Consider the following 21,452-nt stretch of genomic DNA (forward strand, 5'->3'; position numbering starts at 1 on the left):
ATGTGGCAGTTCCTTTAAGTCACTTGAAATTAAAAGAAGCCATCAACATTTGACATGAGCCATAGTCAGATCATGAACTCCTTATTAACAAATTCAGATTTAAACTGAAGAAAGCAGGGAAAACCACTAGACCATTCAGGGATGACCTAAATCAAATCCTTTATGATTACACAGTGGAAGTGACAAATACATTCAAAGAATTATATCTGATAGACAACAGTGCCTGAAGAACTAGGGACAGAGGCTCATGACATTGTACAGGAGGTAGTGATCAAGGCCATCCCCAAGAAAAAGAAATGCAAAAAGGCAAAATGCTTGTCTGAGGAGGCCTTAGAAATAGCTGAGAAAGGAAGAGAAGAGAAGGCAAAGGAGAAAAGGAAAGATGTACCCATTTGAATGCAGAGTTCCAAAGAATAACAAGGAGAGATAAGAAAGCCTTCCTCAGTGATCAATGTAAAGAAATAGAGGAAAACAATAGAATGGGAAAGACTGGAGATCTCTTCAAGAAAATCAGAGATACCAAGGGAACATTTCATGCGAAGATGGGTTCAATAAAGGACAGAAATGGTATGGCCTAACAGAAGCAGAAGATATTAAGAAGAGGTGGCAAGAACATACAGAAGAACTATACAAAAAAGATCTTCATGACCCAGATAACCACAATGATGTGATCACTCACCTTGAGCCAGATATCCTGGAATGAGAAGTCAACAGGCCTTAGGAAGCATCACTATGAACAAAGCTAGTGGAGGTGATGGAATTCCAGTTGAGCTATTTCAAATCCTAAAAGATGATGCTGTGAAAGTGCTGCACTCAATATGGCAGCAAATTTGGAAAACTCAGCAGTGGCCACAGCACTGGAAAAGGTCAGTTTTCATTCCAATCCCAAAGAAAGGCAATGCTAAAGAATGTTCAAACTACCACACAATTGCATTCATCTCACACGCTAGCAAAGTAATGCTTGAAATTCTCCAAGCCAGGCTTCAACAGTACATGAACTGTGAACTTCTAGATGTTCAAGCTGGTTTCAGAAAAGGCAGAGGAACTAGAGGTCAAACTGCCAACATCTGTTGGATCGTCGAAAAAGCGAGAGAGTGAGAGAAAAACATCTACTTCTGCTTTATTGACTATGCCAGAGCCTTTGACTGTGTGGATCACAATAAACTGTGGATAATTCTTTAAAAGATGAGAAAACCAGAATACCTTACCTGCTTCCTGAGAAATCTGTATGCAGGTCAAGAAGCAACAGTTAGAACTGGACTTGGAACAACAGACTGGTTCCAAATAGGAAAAGGAGTATGTCAAGGTTGTATATTGTCACCCTGCTTATTTAACTTATATGCAGAGTATATCATGTGAAATGCCGGGCTGGATGAAGCATAAGCTGAAATCAAGATTGCAGGAGAAATATCAAAAACCTCAGATATGCAGATGAAAACACCCTTATGGCAGAAAGTGAAGAACTAAAGAGCCTCTTGATGAAAGTGAAAGAGGAGAGTGAAAAAGTTGGCTTAAAACTCAACATTCAGAAAACTAAGATCATGCCATCCGGTCTCATCCCTTCATGGCAAATAGGTGGGGAAACAATGGAAACAGTGAGAGACTATTTTTAGGGGCTCCAAAATCACTGCAGATGGTGACTGCAGCCATGAAATTAAAAGATGCTTGTTCCTTGGAAGAAAAGCTATGACCAACCTAGACAACATATTAAAAAGCAGAGACATTACTTAGTCAACAAAGGTCCATCTAGTCAGAGCTATGGTTTTTCCAGTGGTCATGTATGGATGTGAGAGTTGAACCATAAGGAAAGCTGAGCACCGAAGAATTGATGCTTTTGAACTGTGGTGTTGGAGAAGGCTCTTGAGAGTCCCTTGGACAGCAAGGAGATCCAACCAGTCCATCCTAAAGGAAATCAGTCCTGAATATTCATTGGAAGGACTGATGCTGAAGTTGAAGCTCCAATACTTTGGCCACCTGATGCAAAGAGCTGACTCCTTGGAAAAGACCCTGATGCTGGGAAAGACTAAAGGCAGGAGGAAAAAGGGATGACAGAGGATGAGATGGTAGGATGGCATCACCAACTCAATGTAGATGAGTTTGAACAAGATTTGGGAGCTGGTGATGGAAAGGGAAGCTTGTTGTGCTGCAGTCCATGAAGTTGAAAAGAGTCAGACACAACTGAGCAACTGAACTGAACTGATCAACATTTGGGAAATAATAAAATAGTCATATATATAGTCAAATAATAAAATAGTCTCTATGTCAGTTTAAAAACACAACATATCTGCTTTTTAAAAGCATTATAGAAATCAAAAAAAATGAAACTGACAATTCAGATTATATTCAAAAACACTCCTAAATGAGTAAGTTTGATGGGCCTAACCACTGGAAGGGTTAAAAGATACATGGTTTGAATGTAGATAGAACATAGGATAAAGTAACATGAAATGAAAAAAGACTTTTTTTCACCTTCATATTTCAAAATTCTACCAGGGTTTGGAATCTACATATTAAACTTAAAACACTTAAGGTAATATGTAAACTAACTGATTCACTTTGATAAATTTACTACCAATCTGAAATCCCTAGGTTAAAAATCCTTAACTCATATACTTGCAAAATCTGGCACTAAAGTCTCTTTCCATAATGATGTACCACTTTTGTTATTTCCAAATTCTACTTCTCTACCCTTCCACAATATAAGGTAAGAAGTATTACTTTGCTGGGGAAAAAAAAAAAATCCAGAGCCGAAGGTCTGTTCAAATTGCCTTGAACCTCACAGGATTCATTGTACACATACATCCAAGACACTGTTCAAGACACTAAAGATCCAGTAGAGACCAAATCACATTAAATTTTGCTCTAGTGTTTACTTTTGGCACTACTGTTTCCACTAATATCAACAACAATACAGCAATAATAGTAGTAGCCACATTTTATTGAACACCCAAAGGGTTTGCAGAGAATTAGACGGTTAGATAGTATCACTGACTCAATAGACATGAATCTGAGCAAACTCCAGGAGATAGTAGAGGACAGAGGAGCCTGGTGGGCTACAGTCCATGGGGGTCGCAAAGAGTTGGACAGTACTCAGCGAGTGAACAACAGGAACACTATAAACCCAGCACTCTGACAGGCTCTCTCTATTTTCTCATTTAATCTTCACAAAAAATTATAAATAGGTATTATTCTTATTTTACAAGTGACAAAGGTGAAGTTCAGAGAACTTCTCCAATATCAGGTAGCTTGTAAATTGTAGAGTTAAGATCCCATACTTGTTCTCAAAAAACATATTCTTTTCAATGTGCCATGCTATGGGCAAGACACCAAGAAATACAGATGGTTGGCACTGCAGAGAGCTCTAGAAATTTAACTTTCCCATTAAAAACTGGAGTGGTCCAGTGATCTGAAACGTAATAAATTAAAGGATTAAAGAAAAGAAAATCTATTTTTCACTCTTTTATAGTTCAAATTGTTCTAGGGACCCTGAAGATAAGACTACTGTCTCCCATTGGCTATATTCATTTTCTTTCAAATGTGTTGAAGCATTTTTGAAGGCTGCAAAAATAGGTCAGACAACTAAAAGCAAAATGATATAGAGATATAAAATTCAGTGTCAGTGGGTTATATCCCTTAAGAAAAGGTAAAAGGTAATTTATTTGAAAAGATGTGATTTATTATCACTGTTTTTGAGAATGTTCACTGTGCCCTTGTTATACTGTTAATGCTTGCACAAATAAGTAAGCAACTTTTTATGTCATTGCTTTTAAGATATTTCAAATGAAGAACATCAAGAAATTAAAGGTATGGCAATTTTCAACAATTTTATTCCAACTTGCAGATGAATGAAGATGTAATGCTTTAAAAAGATATTTTTTGGAGCAGAAATGGAATGCACTTGAACTGGCTTAATATTGAATCACACGCCTCCATACAGTGAGATGAGCTTCGCGCCACTGTCGAAACAGAGCCCAAGGATGCCCTCACCTCTCTGTCTTGCTGGTGTGGAGGTCCTTTCTCATGTCTTTGTTTCATCCCACATGGGCTAGTATGCCCCTTTTGTTGGCCTCCCAGCCCCTGCACGCATAAGTAACAGACTTAAGCTGGTACACCATGCTCCCACAGGGACTCTGCCAGGCACCAGAGGGACAGCATGCACGTGACTAGATCCAGACAACTGGGGCCTTGGCAGAGGGGTTCTGAAACAGCAACAAGGGGCTGGTCGCTATTACTCTTTTCAGAAGCTTGATGCAGGCAACCTCCTCTACACTGCCTCCCATTCCCATCTCCTCCCACTGTTAGAACCATTGCCAGTGCTAAGGACTTTATGGGGGGAAAAAAAATTACTCTGAGGTACCACTGTTTCAGCCACTTCAATAAAGAAAACTGTTGACTCCCTTTATTTCTGGTCAATATTAAAATTCTTTCATGATTGTTTAGTTTGCCACAGCCTACAATAGCACATATAGGACATCAGGAATTTGCTAAGCAAAGTCACATTATTTTCACAGAACACATTCAAATCAATGATTTTTCATTTGAATTGTCTCCAATTAGATGGATCCCTCAAGAGAGTCAGTCTTTATTATGTTTTTATTCAAAATTCTGTCAGTCTTAATATGTTCTAGTGTTTTTTAACACTAATGCCTTTCTCTTAATTACAACAATGAAGCTTTAAGTTATACGATTTACTTTTCCACAAATAGAGGGGGAAACAATTTTGAAAAATGAAACCAGTGAAAGTTTTAAACAGTAAACATCTGTTAAATTCCCTGTGAAGTTCAGTTATCCTTTTTACTGGAAGAGATGCATCATACCAAGTGGCTGAAACCTGAAGACTATGTGTAAAATCTACACATTTGATTTTACGAATAGGCAAAACATTACACATGAACTTAAATGCTAACATTATAACAATATCAAGCTTTGGCTAAGAAACAAAACATATACGCATGCAAAATATTGTGTCAACACCTCTTAAAATGGTTGGTAATATCTAGTAACAACTTAACAGACTACTTAAATTAGAGGGAGAACACCTTACCTTGCTGAAATCAACTGTGCTGTTTTCCCTGCTCACATCATTTTTATTTTCAACACAGGCTGGTGCAGACTGAGGAGAAACAACCTGGCCTGCTAAAGAGATTGTTATTACAAAATACAAACAATTACTTACATAATTCTAGACATACTGCATGCAATATGAATTAAACTAACATAGGTTTTTTTAATGAACTTATGAGGTAAGCATGAAGGGTCAATATAAATAGATATCAAGAAATACAAATATTCTTATTTATCAGTTACAGATAGAAATGGGAGAATTCAGTCAAGGAGATGAAAATTCATTCTCAGATTAAAACTAAACAGTTACTCTCTAAGACGAAAGAACAACTACAAAAATGATTTTAATCTAATTACAGTCTTGAAACACCAGTGATTTTTAAATTTTATCCAAAACTAATGATATATATACATCTCTTATGATCTAAACTCAGACTGAAGAATTTTATAGATAATTTTTTTTAAAGAGCAAATATTTAACTGAAAAGTACATAGTGTATTTACAGTTTTCTACTGCATCTGAAAAACAAACCAAAGAGAAAAAGTTCTTTGACAACAGCTTTTGGAAATTTCTGTATGAGAGATTCAGTTAGAAATACCTTCACCTATATATTACAAATACTGTATATATATTATGCTTCTCACTATTCAACTGTGTAAATATATTGATATTAGTCTGCAAAAGATCAATAAATTTGAATTGTATTTGTTTTCCATTAATACTAACTAGCAACTTAATTATTTTGTAGTCTTTTTCCCATTAAAAGAAAGATTATGATATTAGTTAAGTGGACAGTACAGCTAAGAATGTCACAATGGTTAACGAAGGGTAATTACATTTCATTATTCACTAAACATGAAGTATTCTTTTCAGTCACATTATCTGAAATCTGTTCATATTTAGCAATTAAGTTATAAAAATAAATGTTTGCTTAATCTCACATGTATCTCTCTTTTCCCTAACCTATTGCTATCCTCACTTGTTATTTTTACTGTGATATGAGTAATGACAATCCAGCTTTGAAGCCTTGATCATATTTTATGACCATTACTCAGTTACTCCAAAATACTGCTCTTATTCCCCACTGTCTTAGATGGTAATATTCTCATTTTTCTGCCTAACTCTTCTCTCTACCTCCCTAAATCCCAACTTTATTCAAAGTTTACTTTTAGACTCATCTCTATAATCACTGCAGTCTGTACGTAACTGAAGTTCTCTAAACTGCTAGTGTGCATACACATACTACTTCTTTAAATTCTCTCTTGAAATCCACTTATCCATTGATAGCTAGAAATTACCACGTGTGATGTAAAACACTAATAATTTACTTTCAAATATTACTATCATTTTGCTTTTTGAACATTAAGCCTTTCAGGCAGGGGTCATTTTTTAATAGGTATAATTTTTATGGTTTAAAATTATTATCTTGCCAGAGAGTAATGGGCTTAAGATTCTTCTAAAGTTTAAATATTTCACTGCTTTCATTAAACAAAGTAAAGTAACATATTTGATGAAGATTTTTTTAAATGATTTTAAGAGAAAATTCACCTTAAATCATGTATACCAATCCTGATTACAGCAAGTTCCAAAAATTATATTTTAGAGAGGTGACAGACTTAAGCTTCAGCAGTTAGTTTCATTCTCCCATTTCTAACTGCAGTGTGCAGCTATGGCTGTGAACTGTTCATTAGCAGACATTTCATTTATCATTCTCAAAATAATAACTATACTTAAAAAAAAACCTTTTACATAATGCATTTGTGCTACTAACAGATGTCTTCAATCACCAGTTTCACATCATTTCTCCATATGAGTTAGAACATTAGATATATTTAAACCTAAATTTACTGAATGTTCCATAAAGCTGAATGGTGAAATTCAAGGCATGGATAAATTAAATAAACATATATCTGCTTTCTTTTAATAATTTATTTCATGTGATAGAAAGCCACATGGAAGAACAATTATTTTACTCAATGAGCAGACACAAAAATAGTCAACTTAATAAAAAATCATCAACTTTAAAGAGATTTCATGGGATAGAAAATATGCTACAACTTAAAATTTGAAGAAATTGCACAGCCTATGTTTTCACATATATACTCCAAAAGCAGACTATTTCATAAATTGCCTTCAACTCATGAGATATGTTTTAAAACTGGCACTTGTATTTCCTCTTATAAACATTCATATATTTTGAGATTTACTGTTATTCTTATTTTAAAAATTTTATAAAATATACCTCATAAAGTTGACCATCAGGAAGGGATTTGAAAAATGTTTTCTATAACTGTTTTAGTGACGTGGATAATAACCAGCGGAGAGTATTTAACTAGCAGGAGACATATTAGATGATGATAATTTTCCTCCTAGCTCCGGATTCTAAGTATGTGCATAGAATTCATATGCCAATGCAGGGGACAAAAAGTATAAAAACTGTAAGTTTGTGACATATGAATACAACCCAAAAGTTTGATATCACTCATATGTCAGTGATAATAGTTAACTATTAGCAAATATTAGTAAACACATTTAATCTCATCAAAGTTTAAAAAGTACTCCAACTCTTATTTCTAGTGTGTATGTTAATTTGTTAAAATGAAACAACACATATTAAATGTATATACTTTAAGGCAGTATCTGAAAGTGACAGGATACAGAAAAATGCACAGGTATAATATCATTATTGAAAAATTAAACACGAGGTTTGGTTTAGGTTATTTTGAAAAAATTGAAGCCTTTAAATAAAGCTTAAAATTTTATTTGTTCTATCTACCTACCACCTGTCTAAAATGTGCACATGAACTACAGTCTATTTAACTACTGAAAATTTCACAAATTAAATCAGTTTTATAATTCTGTTATCAACTATCTTTTTCTGTCTAAACACGGATTTCTTTAGTTTATTCCAGTTATCACTGCCTTTCAGAAGAAGGTGATGGCTTAGATTTCAAAATGACTCTCATTAACTCAAATATTATTACATAAGAAGAATCAGTAAATTTAGGTTTTGAAAGAGCCTCCCTTTTTTTCTCATTCATATCTAAAGCAATACTAGTTCACAGAATACAATTTTCAGGTACAGGATTTTATACTCAGCCAGAAGTGAATATGTTTCCTAAAAGGATAACAAAGAACTTGCTAGGATTTTCCCCACTCCAGGATGAAAGAGTATAGAGTTAGGATTTAGCATTCACATACACATGTAGCTGCTGCTGCTGCTGCTGCTAACACTTTAGTCATGGCCGACTCTGTGCGACCCCATAGACGGCAGCCCACCAGGCTACCCTGTCCCTGGGATTCTCCAGGCAAGAACACTGGAGTGGGTTGCCATCTCCTTCTCCAATGCATGCATGCATGCTAAGTTGCTTCAGTCGTGTCTGACTCTGTGCGACCCTATGGACAGCAGCCCACTTGGCTCCCCTGTCCACAGGATTCTCCAGGCAAGAATACAGCAGTGGGTTGCCATTTCCTTCTCCCATACACATGTAGAAGTTCTATGAATGCTATTTTTATTATAATTTTTCCAATCAATATGCCACAGTGTTTTTAAACATACATGTTTTTGCCTGTTTCTTTATATTACCTTCACTTCAACCATTGATCACTGTCCATTTTAATATATTCTATAAGTAAATGTCATTGCAATATTTAATCAATTTGTTATTATAATATCTAAATAACATTTAGAGATTAAGATGATTATCCAAAAAAAAGACATTTATTAACTTAAAACTTTATTATATCTAGGGTAAATTATTCAAAAACTGATGAATTAGCTAAAAATTAACTGAGACCTGTTCATGATTGGGTTTCCCTGGTGACTCAGATGGTAAATAATGTGCCTGCCATGCAGGAGGCCTGGGTTCAATTCCTAGGTCAGAAAGATCCCTTGGAGAAGGGAATGGCTACCATTCATGATTATTTAAATGTAAACACTTAAGGAACCAGTACTTTTATTTTTCCAACCTTTCAAATTCAAAGAATTCACCATCTTAAATCCAAAATTCCAGTATTTGTTATACATCTATATCAAAGTATATATTACATAGTATTCATATCAACAACTGCTTGAATTGATTTTCCTTTGTGTCATGAATTCATTTTTTTCCTCTGGACCTCCATGTAGGGTCATATATAAGTTAAATAAAAAGTTATTATATGCCATGTACTTTTTCAAGGCAAATCATAAAATAGGTATGGGCAAGCACAGGAGGAAACTGAGAGCAATTCGAGCAACCTCTAACTAGAAAATAGAAGCTCTGCTTGTTACACAAAAATTTTTCACCAAGTCTGTTGTGAGACTAGCAGAATCATTTCCCTCACCATAAAGTTGTGGGGGAGGAACATGAGATTATCTCAAAAGAATTAGTTTTTTTTTTTTTTTTCACTTTAAGTAGTGTCAATATCATTAAAGCCTCTCAATACTGAAACACAACCACAAAAAAGTTCTCAAAAAGATGATTAAAATTACATTAATTCATTTAATTCCTTACTTATAGTTTTCTTCCTCTTTAAATAAATTATGTATATAAAACAGCAGCCTTTAAATCTCTATTTGGCCAAATTCAAATCAGTAGGAGAAAAATATATCACTGAAGTAAACCAGTATTTTCTATTGCTTAATCCACTGAAAATCACATGTAATAGAAGGAAACTGGGATGAAGACATGGAGGTACAATACTGTTAACCTATAGACCAAGCTGGTTTACACTACCTCAGAAACCTTCAACGCATTTAGAGTACCCAAAGGGTAGGAGATGAGGGAGGTACAGAGATGAGATGAGCCTGTTAGAGACAGACACAAGACAGAGCAAAATAAAGAAATATAAAAATGAATGACAAAGTTACATACATGTGTAACAATACATTTATCCATGGGAATAGAAAACATGAAGAAAGAAAGGCTTAAATATTTAGAAAATGTTGATTAAGTGAGCTATACTTCAAAAACATGAAAATATGCACATAATTAAACTTGGAGAAAAATTAGTATGTCTGAAAATAATTATGTAACATAAGAAATAAATTTAAACACATCATCCTAGAAATATTTTTGCTGTTAAGACCTACTTTTGAGTTTCCAAAACTAAGTAGCAACAGTATAGTTCCTCAACAGACCAAACGAGTTATGTCAACGTCATCTTGATTTTTTTTTTTTGAGAAATGGAAAATACTTTTACTATATAATGTTTGATTGTATCATCTACATGAGTTTTTAAATGTTTTCTCTCAAGTAATTCTAAGAATTATTATTCTAGCTTTTTTTTTCCATCAAGGTTAAAACACTACAAACGGATACTTTTTAAACTCTTGATATCTCTTATGAGGTAACGGTATTTTAAAAATAAGAAAGCACATAAATATGTAAACACATAAAACATTATATATCTGAAAAAAGTACAGCATTTGTAAAAGATGCAATTATAAAGCCATAATACTGATTTTTAAAGCCATAAAAAAAAATCATTCACAATACAGACATGTACATCACTTTAAGGGCTGAAATCTGTGCCGGCCTAAAGAGTCAAGTCATTTCATCCTTCCAAATCTAAATGTTCTCCAGAAACCTACAGTTTTGAAAGTAAGTCAGAGACCTTCTGCTCTGCAATTCCTTTTAAGATCCTAAATAAAAGGTACAACTGGAAAGTGTTCAGAACAGGAGAGAGAAAAGATAAGTGAAGGAAAAGAAATAAAGAGAATTATTAGTAAAGGAAACAGTGGAATGAAGACACCCTATACCTAAGGAAACTAAGTTATTTTTTTAATGTAAAGGTTACCACAAGGGTAATAATATTTTAGAATAGATTTGTAATCCAGAGTCTCAAAAATACAATTGAATGTATGATCTAAATGATTACTACAAATACTGATATATCTTGCTTTCTAAATCATTAAATACAAAAGCCTTTGTTTTATTTTGGAAAGTCCTTCCAGTTTCAAGAAATTATTCAAATATCTTTATATATTTGAGTACTTTCCACAGTATTCTTTTGAGTTCTAATGTTAAAGAAGATATGAGCTTTCTATTATCTTTTTGCTGTTGTTTTGCCAGATAGAACTGTCACTTTTTATTGAAACATCAGAATCAGACATTTAATTCTCACAGTTTTGATGCTTAATGAAAAGTGAAAGTTAAACACAGCATGGTGGCATTAAAAATGCATGGTGAATCCATAACATCCTGTGTCTTAGCCCTTAAGAGAATGTGCAGTACACCAAGAAAAAAATTATACAAAGAAGTTAAGCTAGCATACTTGGAGATAAGATTGATACATGATCACAAGTTACTAAAAAAGGTATGAACAAAATACAGCAGATGGGGAGAAGAGCAACAAAATCACTACCTTGTAAGTCTAATCACAACTTGGGGAAGAATCCCACTTGATCTTCAGGTTGAAAATGTCTAAACGTTTAACCCTTGGGACTACTACCAAGGTAGCATGTTCAAGGAACAGGTCAACCAAGGAAGCAGAAACTTTATTCGATATGACTCTTTTATAGAGTTCCCTATACAAGTATCAGTTTGTTGCTGAGGGAGTATCAGTTGTTTCACTTCTATAAAGGTATTATATTATATAATGTTTTATATATTATATAATACTTTAAACAAGAGGGGGCTTGTTTCCATCCCTCTACTTGGCAAGGAAAACGTTTGCTGTTTTCTAGTTTCTAGGAAATCCTCACTCTATTTAATTCCTATAGTTTTAATTTTCAAAAGTCTCTTTTGCATAAAATAGTGAAGAGATTTTTTAAAATAATTATAATATTATCTTTACCATTTTGGATGTATTGAAACCCTTTTGTATCTCTCTGTAGTATACTGCAGAAACAAATGTAATCTCTATTACATATCTTGAAGCAGAACGTCAAATCTATATTTATAGTGAGTATTTATTTAGAGTGAACCAGTTTTTAGAGTCCATAAGTAGATTGAGAACCTTAGTAATAAAGGTCTTTCACCCTCTTTTTCGCTTTCACTTTTCACCCTCTTTCACTTCTGGATAGGAGATTTATTTCTAAATTGGTGATGTCTATTCACATTTTCAGAATTCTTAACACACATAATTATGCAAAGTGTGTGAGGAGGCAAAACAGAGTCACAGGGAGGTGTTATAAGCCTAGGCTTAGAAAACCACTTCTGACAGTGTACTTTATGATGATACTTAATTGGGTGTATGCATTTTATTAGAAATGTTTCCAAGTTTTTATTACCCTAATATATGCCTCAAAAAGATCTTATGTGTTCAGATACAGACTGATTATACAGATGGTGACAGAACCACTTCAGAACTATTCATATTCTAGTTTTGAGAAAAACTAAGCAATTGCCTCAATAAGACAAAAAGCACGCTCTCAGAAAAACTTTGTATCTTTATGTGGATTTTTATTTAAAGCTATAATTCTATCACCTCTTCTTATGTTTAATGAAGGTTTAAAGCTGTAACAAATAATGTGTCTAGGTCTATATGATATTACAATAAATAATTCATCCAGTGAATTCAGTGCCCTTTCCCTCCAAAAGTATAATGTAATAAAATCATTTTATAGTAAATGTTATCCCCAGTGAAAATCTGAGATACAAATTATGGCTAGCTCACAAGGTCCTTACATCTTTGAATAAACACATATTATTCTTACAGACATATATTTTATTGTCTGATTTCCAGTAAAGGTAATGAAATAAAAACAGAAGTTAACTTTTATAAAATTTGCTTGCATTCAAAGAGATTTACGTCATGATACTATTTTAATAAGGTCTTTAGAATCATCTAGATATAAGTCAATAGTCAAAATTAGCAAATATCTCAATCTGTTTTTTGCTTGTTAATCTGTTTTAAAAAATATCAAGCAAATACCAGTATTGTGAGCATAATAAAAGCACTATATAATGTTTCAGAATATAAAAACTTCATTTTGTCATTTTCATATATAACGTATTTTAAAACAAATTGTGATTTAGAATATAAATATATTTTAAATGTATGATGTAATTCAAAGCAAGCTACAAATCCTTAAAATATCCAGTGGGATTGATAAATACAATATTGTATATTCTATAAAGCACTCATAACACTTTTATTGAACTTAATATATGTACAACTATAGAGTTTTCAATATAACAATGATTTACATTCAGTCATTAAAGGCTCTTTAAAAAAATCAAATTAGTATTTCAAAAATTATTTTGCTGTTTAGAACTGGTTCTGTGTTCTGAAACAATAGTACATCTAACCATTTTTATTGATTTATTAAAGCATTTCTTCTATCTGTCTATATTTGATTTGGTAGTATGGAAATTACCAAAGTACCTATATAAAGTAGAATCTGGAAAAACCTCATTTTCATGCATTTGTATTTAAGGCATCTTTTAAGCTTTTGAAAACAGGAGCGAAATTACATAAAGTCTATGCTGCCAATATACATGCTTCAGTCCATTTGTGGAAATCAGTCTCTCTAGTAAAACACCTGAAATTACTTTTCACTAATTTGTATTTTTTAAAACTGGGAACTTTTCTAGCTAGCAGAAGTATAATAAACTCATATCATCTGCATGATAACTTCATTTTCCTTCACAGGACCAATGGAAAGGATGAGTGACAGATCTCTAAGCAACTTCCTTAGTGTAAAAGATGAAGGGTCAAATGGATACCAGGAGGGAACAAAATACACAGAAAGGATAAAACAGTCAGAAACATTGTTTTGGCTTCATGATTGCTAAGGAGTAAGTCATGAATGAGTACTAGAAAACAATGGTTGGCATCATCTACGTTGGTGTGCCAAGATGGTAAGTGTGGTGCCTCCATGGACGCTAATGAAACAGTACTGCAAAAGGCAATGAGCCCATGAACTAGAAATCAGGCTTAATATATGTAGAGACACAAGTAAGGTACTAGCTGCTCTTTTCAATCGTGATCTCAAAAGGGATTCGTTGACCATGAACAACATGAAGCCAATATTTTCCTCTCACTATCACTAAATGTTGATGATTATTCATGTTAACTAAAAGACATTAAGTCAAAGCACTGTTAAGCTATGAGACGCTCATTAAGCTATGACACAAAGACTAGGATCTTATTTGGGATGCAACTGACAGTTTGTGTTTGCTACAATGGAGTCTATAACCTCCTATTAGAAAAAGTTTCCCTTGCATTCTTTCATGAGCCTGTCAGGAAACTTAAACTCTTTGTCAAAATTCCTACAATTTGAATTTCAATAAATCATTTTCAAGTAAGATATATTTTAAAGGACTTTGATATTTCAGATAACTATAATAAACAATAAGTACAATAAGGAAATACTTACCATTTTTATCCATGGAATTTGGTTCTGATTGTTTCTTGCCAATATCAGCAAAGGAACGAACAATGGGAATCCTATTGGTGAGCTTCTTCTGATTCTGGTGGTGATGCTGTTTCATCAGAGCCTCGTGGACCCTGTGGCGTACATCCTCATTGAGCTGACCTGAGCTCACTTGTTGGTCAAGGACCATATCTGTAGAGTGAAGGCAGAAAGAAGATATAAGTACAGCTTTCCTGTGAAGTGATTAGTGAACCACTGAGTCCAAATATGCATACCCTGGGTAATCTTAGAAACAGAAGTTCGTCTTTGTAGAAGTGTTACGCAAGAAAGACATGGGAACTTTTTCATTATAAATCAAACATTTTAAAACATGTATCATATGGAGTTTTATTTTTCAAATATGAATAGCCTTATTGAGAACAAAATGCTTTATTGTCTACTTGATTTACACTGCTGAGAGGGAATAGTAGTAGGGGTGATATAAATACAAATAGTACGTCTAAAATTGGAAAATAGCCTCATACTTATATTTTAATATGATCTTCCTCTCCTTTTCTAGTACAGAATAACTTCAGTGTTTTTTCTTTAAGTGAACAAAAGTCCACCTGTAAAAATTTGATGCAAGGAGGCTTAGGCAACTATCTGTGTGTGTGTGTGTGCTCAATCGTGTCCGATTCTTTGCAACCCCATGGACTGTTGGCAGCCAGGCTCCTCTGTCCATGTGATTTTCCAGGCGAGAATACTGGAGTATTCCAGAATTCCAGAATTCTGGAATCCTCCTCAGGGGATCTTCCTGACCCAGGGATCGAACCCTGATTGGCAGGTGGATTCTTTACCACTGAGTCACTTGGGAAGTCAAGTAAACAACTCTTTCACATGAATATAAAATCAATCCTCTCAAATCTTCCTTGATACTGTGTTTATATTTAAGAAAAAAACATTCTATATCCATAAAATAAAGAACAAAAGATGAGATTTTCAGAAGGCTATAGTTAGGCAGATTGATATTTATCGTACGTGTCAGAAATGCCTATAAAATAAGTAGATGAGTAAAGGCATTTTTAGGTTTCTTGGTAATACAAAGTTCACCTCACTAAACCTCAGTGTAATTAATCTGCTTTCCTATGACCAAATATTAACTGTTTGATTTTCTTATATAAAGCAGATTACAGTGAATTGCCTTCCACTGCCCCGTTGAGTATACTGAAGATTTGAAAACTAGCAGAATCCTCCTTCCAAACAATGTCTTCCTTCCATGTGAAAGGCAAATGACTGGGGAAGCAGACTTGGGTCCTGTCTCATGTTCTAGCTGTGTGGCCTCGTGATGTTGAATAATTGCAGTGTCCTTATTTCTAAGACAGAGATAATAGCTATCTCATACCAGCACTGTTACCGGGACATAAGGCATGACTGGAATATGGAGGTCCTCAGTAATTTCCAGGTACAAGATTTTCTTTGAAATTTCCTTTAAGTAGGTTATGGGTTTGTGGTTTAAATTTTTGGATAGTTTTAATTCATTTATCTATATTTGATAATAGTATATCAAGCAGAGGCAAAGTTGGATTTATCAGTAACAGAAAATCCAAATCAAACTATCTAAAACAACAAATTTCATTGGCTCACATAGCAGAAAAATCAAAGTTAAGTTGGATTCATTCCATTTTTTCAGTGACTCTATCAGATTCCCCCTCCTCATGGTAAGGAGGGGTGAGCTTTAACCTCAGGCTGTTTTCCTCATTATCATAAGGTGGCTGCCAGCAGCAACAAAGAAATATACATCTTCTTTCACATCAGAGTTTCTTTGCTTGTTTGTGACTTTCTCTTAAAAGAGAATTCCTTTTCCCTCTTCCTAGTGACAATTCTAAGTTCGACTGACATAGTCCTGTCTATATTTGCTGAGCCAATCACTGACTAAGAAGATGGGATCCCCACTTGCTTTAGGCTAATCAAGAACTTCCCATTACTCTGGAGTCATTTCCCTAATTCAGAGGCAAACAAACCTTTTATGTACTGGGTCAGATAATATTTTAGCCTTTGCAAGCCATACAATCTCTGTCACAACTATTCAACTCCATTTATATAGTATGAAAGTAGCCACAGACAACATGTACTGCTGCTGCTGCTGCTAAGTCGCTTCAGTCGTGTCCGACTCTGTGCGACCCCGTAGACGGCAGCCCACCAGGCTCCCCCATCCCTGGGATTCTCCAGGCAAGAACAGTGGAGTGGGTTGCCATCTCCTTCTCCAATGCATGAAAGTGAAAAGTGAAAGTGAAGCTGCTCAGTCGTGTCCGACTCTTAGCGACCCCATGGACTGCAGCCTACCAGGCTCCTCCGTCCATGGGATTTTCCAGGCAAGAGTACTGGAGTGGGCTGCCATTAACAACATGTACAAATTACCATAACTGTGCTTCAATAAAACATTTTTATGGACACTAAATTTGGATTTCACAAACTTTTCACATTTCAAAATATTGATCTTCTTTTTATTGCTTTTAATAATATAAAATGTAATATTCTTTGTTAGCGCACACGCCTAACAAGATCAAGCAGTGGCCATATTTGCACATAGAGCATAATTTGCCAGCCTTTGCTCTATCACTTGGCTGTTTACAATGGAAAGAGGTAGAATGCATGTCTGGAAACAAGCCATAAAATCCTCTATAATTACCTCCAAAGTCTCTTCTGAAAATGTATGATAATATATTTAAACTTATATCTCAATTTTTTGGAGACTAGTAGTTATACTACACTTGGATTAATTTGAAATAAAGGAAATGTTAAATTGTCAACATATATGACTTCACATTGCAACCCTGCCAAGAGTGAAGAACATATATAAAACATGCATCATTGTTGTTGTTTTAGTCGCCAAGTCATGTCCAACTCTTGCAACCCCATGGACTGTAACCTGCCAGGATTCTCTGTCCATTTTCCAGGCAAGAATAGTGGAGTGGGTTGACGTTTCCTTCTCCAGGTAATCTTCTCCAAATATGCATTATATACTTCATAATAGGAGTTGTAAAGTAGGTTATTCAGATCACACAGCAGTTTTATCTATAAGTCATGATATGTATCCCAAGTTTAATATTCTAATCAGAATAAAAATTAATCATATAATAAAACATGTACATGCTTATAATTTTTCATTCTTACCAAAGCACAGCTTTCCAGGCTTGAGTACCACGAAAAGCAATAAGTTACTGGCTTAAAAGTTTTTCAAGTACCTGTGGTGGATTCATTTTGATATTTGGCAAAACTAATACAATTATGTAAAGTTTAAAAATAAAATAAAATTTAAAAAAAAGTTTTTCAGAGATAAGGTCTTTATATAAAACAGTTGTATAAGAGAAAATAAATAGTAAAAAAAAAAAAACTCATCTGCTCATTAGTCACACAGAAATAAATACACAGTAAACTCCTCGGAAGTAACTGCATCTAGCAATGCCTTAATGAACTATAAACGTTAATCTACTTGCTTAAAAATATAACTCATGCTAAAGGTGGAATTTAAGTACCAAAGAGAGTGTGATTCACTAATCACTTACATTGTTCTCCTCACCACTATAAAATACATTAGTATTAACCTTAAAAAGTAGGAAAGGATAATGAGTCATAATGGCTTTCAGCCCAGAGTCAAGACCGACCATCTCCACAGGCTCTGATGCCTAAATAACACAGTCTAGCCTGCCAGAGTACAATGTCAGGATCTGATGGTAACAGAAGGAGCAGGAAGAAAAAGAATAAATCGGTCAATCTTCTAGCACTAAACGGACTCCAGAAAAATAGCATTTGTGTAAAAAAGCCTCCGAAAGTGAAAAAATACTTCTCGTCCTAATAAGGCAATTAAGTCACCATGATTAGTCCATTTTGACTATTGAATGAAAGCCTCTAGAGACCATGAGATTCTACAGACTCTATATAAATCTCTGTCTCTTTAAAGATGATCATATAATTGTTTTGTCTTAATAATCTATTGTCTTAACTTAAAAGATGCTGGAGGAGAAGAGGAGGATAGAGGCTTCTAAATTGTACAGTTTGGTTGCCAGTACCAACAGCAGTATGTGTAATAAAAATGTGAACTACCATGGTGCTGGTGCTAAGTTGATTCAGTTGTGTCTGACTCTGCAATCCCATGGACTGTAGCCTGCCAGGCTCCTCTGTACATGGGATTCTCCAGGCAAGAATACTGGAATGGGTTGCCATGCCCTTCTTCACTACTTTAAAAATACTTAATTTCCCGACCAAGAACGGTAACAGTATAGGCATTTAAAACATATATATGGCTATTCTCATACTCCCAAATCTGCAGAGTATATTCAGTGGAGCAAACTATGGATTTTCTTTGGATGAAAGATTTTAAACAACAAAAGTTGTTTTAATGAACTGAGATCTATGATTGCTAATCTGTCCATGATACTAACTTGGTTTGGTTTTAATATCTTACCTTCATTGACAGAATTAGGTTAAAATATAAATACCACAGAGCTAATATTTCCATTATTAATCTTTATAGTGCTGAATTTAAAACAGATTAACATAGATTGCAAAATTACCTATAATTTATGTGAATATAATTGAGCAGCATTTTTAATATAATTAATCTATATCAAAATAAATTGTGATAAGAAAATATATCTGGAGAATCTTGGATTTGAAAAGGTTAAGTACTATTTTGAAGGAATAAGTTTAAATTTATTCTCAGTTCCTTAAAACACTGGGAAATAGACATTTTTAAATTAACTTTATCCAGAAGAAAATCCTACTTTAATTACACCAGAAATTCTTGACAGACCTGCCAGATACAAATGGGATTTTCTCCTACTAAGTCTACAAAAATCTCTTTAAGGAATTATTTAAGAGTCGATCAAAAACATATCAGAACATTGATATAAAAATACTTGACCATTCTAAAACAATATCTGGGCCATATGCCTGTACTAGGAAATGTCTAGAAAACATTAAGCTGTAGAGTCTGTGCATTTACAAAGTACTAGGGCTTAGAGCTCTTAAAAATAAACAATTATATCTAGCTCTCGCAAGACAGAAACTAATGACTAATACGTTAGTAACTGTCTAATGTATAGAAATATATAATAAATAAGAGGTGAAGAAAAGCTTCCAAATCTTAAAGTTAATTATAATCACTATGATCCCAAATTATCATGAAATAGAATAAAACAAAATTTATGATTATAGGTTAATCAGAAGAAGCTATTTCCCATTTTCTGCAGGTGTTACCTGTAATATATCACTATTAACCTGTTTATAAAATGGAGGAAATAGTTTCCTCTCTACCTCACAAGGTGTCTTTGATAATAAAATATAGTAACGAATGTGAAAATATAAAGTTAGAAGTCTTCAAAATGTAAAACATATTTACTACACACTCAATAATACAGCTAAATTGTCACAAAGTAAAAATAGCAGTGAGTAAACAACAAGAAAATAATTACAAGCTATCACGAGAAAATGTTTTAATGAGATTTTATTGAGGACAGAAATAAATACATTCGGATTAAATAAGCCAAATTAAAATTACTCAGAGAGAATCTCTTCTCATTAATGACTGAAAAGGAACCTAAAGTAATAATCATCTACACAAGTATTTGTAATCATATTTTTCTACATGGTATTAGCTCTAAACTACTGACCTTTTCTGAATGGCAATTTACAGACTGTTGTACATTGAAAATGAGACATTAAAAAAGTTAGTCTACTTTAGAGCCAGAAAGATAGAGACTAATTAGAAGAGAATAAAGAATACTAAAAAGCTATTAATATTTGGGGTACAGAGACTTTCACTGAACTACTTTCATTTGTAAGAACAGACTTAGAAAATGTAATCTGCTTTAAAAAACTAGATTCAACACAGCTAACGAGCTGAGCTTGGGGAAGAGGGCAGGTTTAGGGAAATGAAACATAAATTTAGACAACAAAACCAAGCTAAGATGATAAGTGTTTTCATCAAACTATAACAGAATATTCTCTGGTGGAAATAAATTCCTAAAGAAGCCATTCAAAATTACATGTTTTAAGAAATTTAAACCCTGGTAAAACTATGAGGACTACTTTCTGAGGCTAATTTTGCCATGCTGAGGAATTTGACAGCTTCATTAAAAAGAGCCAATATAAAACTCATTTGAATTAATCCATTTTCAAAGGTAATGAAATGCTACTGACTAAGTAGCAGAAATAAACTCCTTATTTTCACAAGACCTTTAACCTTCTGAGTCTCTTCATTTATGAAGGATAACAATAATAGTTCTCGGTTCCAAGTCTGTTCTGAGAATTAAAAAGATAGCTGTAGAATTACTAAAAAGAGCTTCCTAAATGGTGAAGTGCTAGGGAAAGCCTTACCATTTCATTTCTAATTAAAACATAAAATATTTATTGGTATCAGCAATACTCCATAATGTAAAGCTAGGAAATTGAGTTGGAAGGCTACTATACCAACATTCTCAGGAAGTTTGCTAATTCCCACGTTGTTGTTGTTCTACTTGCTAAGTCATCCAACTCTTTGCAACCCCACAGACTGTAAGTCTTGGTTAATGTGACCTGTTGCTCTATCCTGTGTTCTTCCAAAAAGTATGCTGTGTATATTCTATACAGTCATTTAGGCTCTAGTTCTGTATTTTTCATCGCAGCACTGTTTATAATAGCCAGGACATGGAAACAACCTAGATGTCCATCAGCAGATGAATAGATAAGAAAGCTGGGGTACATATACACAATGGAGTATTACTCAGCTATTAAAAAGAATACATTTGAATCAGTTCTAATGAGGTGGATGAAACTGGAGCCTATTCTACAGAGTGAAGGAAGCCAGAAAGAAAAACGCCAATACAGTATACTAAAACATATATATGGAATTTAGAAAAATGGTAATGATAACTCTGTATGTGAGACAGCAAAAGAGACACAGATGTATAGAACAGTCTTTTGGACTCTGTGGGAGAGGGGTGGGGGATGATTTGGGAGAATGGCATTGAAACATGTATAATATCATATAAGAAACGAATCGCCAGTCCAGGTTCAATGCAGGATACAGGAAGCTTGGGGCTGGTGCACTGGGACGACCCAGAA

General features: G+C 34.0%; 1 protein-coding gene across 1 annotated transcript in view; it reads right to left on the reverse strand.

Moving 5' to 3' along the window:
- Positions 1-21,452, reverse strand: part of SLC4A10 (solute carrier family 4, sodium bicarbonate transporter, member 10) — a 250,917-nt gene that overhangs the window by 124,795 nt on the left and 104,670 nt on the right. The window contains exons 6-8 of the mRNA XM_010858968.1: positions 14,373-14,561; positions 5,045-5,136; positions 3,988-4,077 (exon numbers count right to left, since the gene is read on the reverse strand). Of these exons, the coding sequence (XP_010857270.1) occupies positions 3,988-4,077; positions 5,045-5,136; positions 14,373-14,561 (371 nt within the window). The remainder of the gene's footprint in view (positions 1-3,987; positions 4,078-5,044; positions 5,137-14,372; positions 14,562-21,452) is intronic.

Source organism: Bison bison, unplaced genomic scaffold (assembly GCF_000754665.1).
Source record: "Bison bison bison isolate TAMUID 2011002044 unplaced genomic scaffold, Bison_UMD1.0 scf7180017864452, whole genome shotgun sequence".
NCBI lineage: Eukaryota > Metazoa > Chordata > Mammalia > Artiodactyla > Bovidae > Bison > Bison bison.